The 7,822-nt window shown below is 33.6% G+C and overlaps 1 protein-coding gene across 1 annotated transcript; it reads right to left on the bottom strand.

Moving 5' to 3' along the window:
• Positions 1 to 786: 786 nt before the first annotated feature.
• LOC140878996 (putative F-box protein At3g28280) lies at positions 787 to 1,949 on the bottom strand. Its single transcript, XM_073282623.1, has 3 exons — positions 1,568 to 1,949; positions 1,186 to 1,464; positions 787 to 1,136 (listed from the first exon to the last, which is right to left on the bottom strand). The coding sequence occupies exons 1-3, from the start codon at positions 1,947 to 1,949 to the stop codon at positions 787 to 789; spliced, it is 1,011 nt and encodes a 336-aa protein (XP_073138724.1).
• Between the last annotated feature and the right edge of the window lie 5,873 nt (positions 1,950 to 7,822).

Genomic DNA, 7,822 nt, shown 5'->3' with positions numbered 1-7,822 from the left:
AACAAAAACATTTATGAAACTGTTCACACTTCAATTTTATGATATGAATTTCCGAATCGATTCATGAAAAACTATTATTTTTAGCAAAAAAAATTGATTTTAATTGAAAATATAAAATATATCGACTTGTTTATCTCATGATCGACCTGCTCTATCGTGATTCTGAGCTCCTTTCTCCTTGCTTCGTCACTTTAATTTAGATAAATTTAGATCATTATCTAATAAGTTTATATTGAACAGAATAGTAACTAAATAATTCAAAGATAAAAACAAAAAAAACAAAGAATAAATCACAATGTACCATTCTACGCTCCACCAATTTTACAATTGAGTACAAAGTAAAGGCTATAGCATCAATCAATCTTCCATTAACGATATGTGGCCTACAGAGATGGGATAACTCATTCATTAAATTGTTGATTGATAAGTGATTGATAATAAGGAAAGATAAGTACGTGTTTGATAGTTTTTTTTTTTTTTTTTATGTTTGATATGATTTTTAAAAATGGGATAATTTAGTATAAATAATTTAGATTGATCAAAATGTCATTATCTCACTCAATTATTAAACAAGTGGACCTATTTCGTTTTAATGAAAGGGTAGTTTTGTAAATTACTTTTGTAATCCATGTGAACAAATAAAATAAAACCTAAATTGTGACGTTGCCAATGAGTTAGTGTAACTTTTGTTAATCCAACTACAAAAATCAATTAAAATCAATTCAAACATGACCTTAGTTACCAATCCATCCAAATATCCGTCTATCAAACGGAGATGATAATAGCCTAGTAAGATTCATTCCTTGGTTCCTTGGGCGAGAAGACGAAGGGAATCATCGGAATAACCAGGCAAAAGGCTCGACTCCATTTAAAGTACCAGCTTCCATCACCACTAAAAGCATCAAAAGTCTTGAGAACCAGCGATTTCCCTTCCCGCAAGTTGTAAGATAGAAAAACATAATGGCATCCCAAGTAGTCGACATGGGGATCGAACGGATGGAAACATATGAGCTTCAACTCTCCCCTGATTTCCCATGTGTCGCAGTACTCGACATGGACATCTTGAAGAATATCGGCAATGGCTCCATGTTGCAATAACCAACTGTCTCCTCGTTCAGCACCCAAACTCTCAGGCTCTGCCCATCAAATTCTATATATCTTAGATGCCCGTCGTGCGTTGCGTGCCACACATTCCAATATGACGACAAGGCCCGTCGGCGGCCGGAACAGGGATGACGCGGCAATTATTTCTGCTGGGATCAAATGCAAATATCCCACTACTGTGTGAACATATGACCCAATGTAGGATTCCACCAAAATCAGTGGGTGTCCGTTGCAAGAACAAAGTGTCAGGACTACTATAGGCAGGTGAGAGTTTCCACTCGCCGGTTTCCGACGAGAACACTTCGAATTGGAACAGTTCCATCCCATATTGCACCACCGTAAAGCTCGTGACAACCCCGTCTTCAATTCGAGTGAGAAATCCGCAAACGGCATGCCAGTTGTTGTGCTCACTAATGCATGATCGGGGAAGGACAACATACTGTCTGGTGACAGGGTTGCATACGCCCCAATTCAGACCACGCGACCGCCGACCACCACTGGTACAAAACCAGCCCATAGCTAACTCCCTTTATCCTATATCCACTCTCGTCGTTCGACCGGTTAGGAATCGGGCACTTGAGATCGCCAGAGTGCAAGTCGATCAGCAATTCATGTGCCTCAACTGGATCATCATGAATTTCAGAACAATAGTATTCCTTACACGAAACGAAGGCCCAACGAGGCGATATCGATCCTCGAGAAGAATGTGAATTATATTCGCCTAGGAAATAAGGGGTAAAAATCAGGGAGCGCCACTTCTTGCACACGACTTTGAACCTATGTAATGCCACCAAAGGAAGCCGCAGAAGAACATCCATTAAAAGCGACTCCGGAAGATCATCCATCTCTCAAACTGAAGTTTTATTGAGACGTACTGAAATCATTCTCACTGATTCATATATATATATATATATATATATATATATATATATATATATACAAATTAAAAATCATATATTATTATTATTATTCAATAAAAATGCACCAAGAAAATTACCGCACAACGTACCTTATCGTAAATGGATCGCCAAGATTGTTCCAATATATCTATATGTACGATCGGTTAGCTAAGCTTTTACGTAGAACTCTTCTTTCTAAAATTTTTAAACCCCCACATGTCTCGCCTTTTATTATTACTAGAAAAGTGCACGTGCGCTGCATGTGTATGACTAACCATTGAAAATATGATTACGGAATTTAGATAATGTTTAAATTCGTTTAATAATACTATTTTTAGGAGTATTTATTTGGGTTGCAACGGAACCAAATCGAGCCGAATAATGGTAAAATTTTAAGGCTCGAATTCGACTCGATATAATTATATTCGAGTTCAAGCTTGATTCGAAGTTCGGTAATTTCAAATATTTTGACTCGAGCTCGGCTGGAAATGAAGTTCGAGTTCGGATATTATGGTTTGAAAAGCTCGAAATCTTTGAAAATGTTAGAAATATATATTTATATATAATTATATTAATTAAATATTAAAGCTCGCGAACTATTCGCGAGCTATCGAACAAAATAATTTTGGCTCGAGCTCGGCTCGAAAAAAAAGTTCGAACATGTTCGAATTCGGCTCGAGTTTGATAAGTTTGAATACGAATCAAGTATTTATCGAGCCGACTCAAAAAGCTCACGAACAGGTTCGAGCTTGATTCAAAGTTCGGTAATTTCAAATATTTTGGCTCGAGCTCGGCTCGAAATATTCGAACGTATTAGCTAACTATTGCTCGAAATATTATGGTTCAAAAATCTCGAAATATTCGAAAATGTTAGAAATATATATATTTATTATATAATTATATTATATTAATTAAATATTAAGGCTCGCGAACTATTCGCGAGCTATCGAACAAATAATTTTGGCTCGAGCCCAGCTCGAAAAAAAGTTCGAACATGTTCAAATTCGGCTCTAATTTTATAAGTTTGAATACGAATCAAATATTTATCGATCCGGCTCGAAAAGCTCACGAACAAGTTCGATTCGTTTTCACCCCTAGTATTTATGAATCTAAATAGCGAAAAACACAAGGGCTTAAAAAATTTACGTGCATAACAATAAATCATATATATTTATCTATCCTTATGTGACACTTTTCAATCCATATTTTTGCGTGATTTTGATATAAAAACAACTCCCTTCAAGTCAAAAAACATATTTCATTCGTTTCAATTATATAGACCTATTTTTTTCACATGAATTAAGAAAAAATCATTGGAAAACAAATTTTGTACAAATTAAACTTCTCATTTTATCCCTATTTTATGTATTCAAAAAATTATTGCACAATTTTCAAGATGTAGTTAATTTCAATATAATGAACATTTGTTTAAAAATGTAATATAATATAATATATTCTATTAGCCGTCATTAGATTTTCTCATTCTCATCACTTATTTCTCAATAAACTTTCATTTCTCATTTATACTTTATCGCGGACCTGTAAAATATACGAAAGTATTCAAAATAGAGCACTTTATAATCTATCTTATTTAATGAAATGAGTTGAATAATTCATTTAATTAATAGGCATAAAAATTAAATTTAATATATCAAACAGTCTTTACCTCACCATTGGATGTGAAGAATCAACACAAAGGAATTCTCTTATATAAAAAACCTATTTTTTCTATTCAAAATATTGAGCATACTTTGTCGACAATGGAGGTTTGAAACCAAAATAAATCTGAAGGTACTTTAATACACTTTTTATATATAATTTCACCACAATTCAATTCAACGAACTTTTTTTTTGTTGAAGGAATTCAACAAAATTAAAATGTAATAAAAAATCCTAATTTTATTTTTTAAGAAAATCAACAATGCAGGCCTAAACAAGGGGGAAATAAAAAAAAAAAAAAACACAAGAACCATACTCGAAGCTAATAAAATGAAAGAATGAGATGATCATGAAAACTGAACCCAAACTTAATTAAAATTAAACACAATCCAAAACTTCACTAAATTGCATTAGTCAATAGTCATATCTTAAATGAAACGAAAGTGCACCATTAAATTAAATTAGATTAGATTAAATACAATATGATAACTAAATGCAATATCACTGGATCCCAACGTGAATTACTAAATTCACAATCGAATGATATTCATTTGTATACACATTGGAGGATAACTTTGTAAAATAACAATTAGAACTAACATATTTATATATATAAAAAATATTAGAGTATTAGGTCAGATGGTAGATATATAATAGAAAAATTAAATCAAATAAGAAAAGAGCAAATAATAAATAGTAGATTCACAAAATTTTAATTTTTTTATTTGGAAGAATGCATGATATACTTTTTTTAAATAAATTAGTTAATTGAAAAGCCACATAAATAAATAAATAAAAAAACATATATAACTAAAAAACACATTAATTATGTAGTAATGGCCAAGGGTAGTAATGTAAATTCACAAATAAACTCACATATGTAAGTAATAAGTAATAAATTAGTTAATTGAAAAGTCACATAAATAAGTAATTAAAAAACATAACTAAAAAACACATTAATTATGTAGTAATGATCAAGATTAGTCATGTAAATTTACAAATAAACTCACATATTTATATGTGTAAGTGTAAGTAATAAGTAATAAGTAATAAATAATAAAATAATAATAATAATAATAATAAATTATTATTATTATTGTTATGTTCATGAGTTCTTCCTCTCATTAAAGGTCATGGTCATTCCTAGGGCTGACAAAAAATATCGAAATGTCGTCACACCGTCTTTACCGTACCGAAAAAAAAATCAAAAATTTCGGTATACCTTAAATTTCGGTTCGGTATGATACCGTACCGAAATTTTCGGTATCGGTAACGGTATAAGATTTTTGAATTTTTGGTATTTCGGTATACAGGAAAAAAATAGTATAAAAAATCGATATACACGGTATCATATCGATACTGTACCGAATTTTGATATTCGGTACGGTATCGGTATGGATTTATGTCATACCAAAATTTTCGTTACGGTATCGATATCGAAAATTTCGGTACGTATGCGGTATTCGATACCTTATGCGGTATACCATACCGAACCACCCCTAATCATTCCTTTTATTGAGAAAAAAAGTGACTTGATTAGCACACAAAATATCATGACAAAGATTTGATTTTAATATATTTTAAAATTTGAACAAATCATATCTCTTGAAATCTCTATTTTATCTCTTTATCTTTCTTGATTCTCACATTTTTGTGGTTAATAATAAAAAAATCCTCAAGATTTTTGCTACCTTTTGTGACCAGCAAAAGTGACTCGCCGAGGATGAAGATTATGAGATGTATTTTTTGAGATTTTACTTGATATATTTTATTGTAGGAAAAATATTTTTTTAATCCATTAACTTGTATATGTTTTGGTTTTGGTCCATTAATTTTTCAAAATTTGATTTTGATACATTAACTTTTAATTTTCAGTGCTTTTGGTCCAACTGCACACGTCTTAGCTAGACATTGGCACACGTCAGCATTTTTCGGGTGACGTGTGCCAATATAACTGACACGTATGCAGTTGGACCAAAATCACTGAAAATTAAAAGTTAGTGTACCAAAACTAAATTTTGAAAAGTTATTGAACCAAAACCAAAATATGGACAAGTTATTGAACAAAAAAAAATATTTCCCATATGAAACTCAAACCAAATAAAATAAAGAGTAGCTATCTAGTAATACAATCTTATGTATTTTAATTTGTGAGATTCGGTCTATATTTAAAGTAAAAAAAGATTCGGTCTATATTTAGGATATGGACATCTGATTCGATTCATGAAAAATTATTATTTTTCAGCAAAAAAATTGATTTTAATTGCAAATATAGAGTAGATCGACTCTTTCTCTCATATAGACATACTCTACCATGACTCTTAGCTTTTCTCCCTACTTCGTCACTTTAATTTAGATAATTGTCTAATAAGTTTATATTCAACAGAATAGTAACTAAATAATTTGAAGATAACAACAAAAAATAAAGAATAAATCACAATGTACCAATCTACGCTCCTCCAATTTGACAATTGAGTACAAAGTAAAGGTTAGAGCATCAATCAATGTTCCATTAACGAGACAAACGACGGTTTAAACACCCTGATAAATCATACGTATATCCATCGAAAAGAACAATGTATCAACTCAAATCCAACATCATCAAAATCATAATAGCCTAGTAAGCTAGATTCATTCCCTTCATTCCTTCGGCGAGGCGACGAAGGGAATCCGCGGTGGAAGCAGCGGAATAACCAAGCAAAAGGCTCGACTCCATATAAAGTTCCAGCTTCGACTAAGAGCATAAGTTTTGAGAACCTGCGATTTCCCTTCCCGCAAGTTGTAAGATAGAAAAACATAATGGCATCCCAAGTAGACGACATCGGGATCGAACGAATGGAAACATATGAGCTTCAACTCTTTCCTGATTTCCCATGTCTCGCACTCGAAATGAAAATCTTGAAGAATATCGGTAAAGCTGGCTCTATGTTGCAAAAACCAATTGTCTCCGCGACCGTAATCGTTCAGCACCCAAACTCTCAGGCTCTGCCCATCAAATTCTATATATCTTAGATGCCCGTCGTGCGTTGCGTGCCACATATCCCCAACTCACGACAAAGCCCGTCCGCGGCATGAACAGGAATGACGCGGCAATTATTTCTGCTGTGATCATATGCAAGTATCCCACTACTGTACGAACATATGATCCAATGTAGGATTCCACAAAAATCAGTGGGTGTCCTTTGCAAGAAAAAAGGCTCAGGACTATTATAGGCACGTGAGAGTTTCCACTCGCCGGTTTTCGACGAGAACACTTCGAATTGGCACAGTTCCACCCCATATTTCACCACAGTAAAGCTCGTGACAACCCCATCTTCAATTCGAGTGAGAAATCCGCAAACGTCAGGCCAGTTGTACTCACTAATGCCTCGGGGAAGGACAACACACTGCCTGGTGACAGGGTTGCATACGCCCCAATTCAGACCGTGCTCGTCATTTCTTGGACCACGCGACCACCAATGGTACAAAACCAGCCCATTGCTCACTCCCTTTATCCTATATCTAGTCGTGAGCACGTCGTCGTTCGATTGGTTAGGAATCGGGCACTTGAGATCCCTGCAGAGTGCAAGTCGATCAACAATTCATGCGCCTCAACTGGATCATGAATTGCAGAACAATTGCATCCTTTACCCAAAACGAAGGCCCAACGTGACGATATCGATCCTCGAGAAGCATATGATTTATATTTGGAAAGGAAATAAGGGGTCGAAGTCAGGGAGAGCCACTTCGTGCAGACGACTTTGAACCTATGTAATGCCATGGACGGAAGCCGGACAAGAACCTCCATTAAAAGCGACTCCGGAAGATCATCCATCTCTCAAACAAGCTAGTGATTCTTGAGACTGAAAAACAAACCATCCATCCTTAATTATCAACCAAAGTAGGTGGAAAAATAAATCAATAGTTTTTTTAACTAAGGATTATAATGTAACCAAGATCAACTTTTGAAAATTTGAAAAACAATGATTATGTGTTTGCTAAAGCAAATTTTGATGTCACAATTATTCACCTTTTTCTGGTTTAATAATTCAGAGAAATTACAAAAAAAAATCCAAATTTTGGCTCTCATAAGCAACTTGTTCGGACGAAAATATGAGATTTAATTATTGTTTTACCACAGTTTAATATATATTTTAGCCTCTTGCAAGTTTTTTTTAAAG

Source organism: Henckelia pumila, chromosome 2 (genome assembly GCF_033568475.1).
Source record: "Henckelia pumila isolate YLH828 chromosome 2, ASM3356847v2, whole genome shotgun sequence".
NCBI lineage: Eukaryota > Viridiplantae > Streptophyta > Magnoliopsida > Lamiales > Gesneriaceae > Henckelia > Henckelia pumila.
Note: the sequence above shows the minus strand (reverse complement) of the source record. Positions and strands in the feature narration are given on the sequence as shown.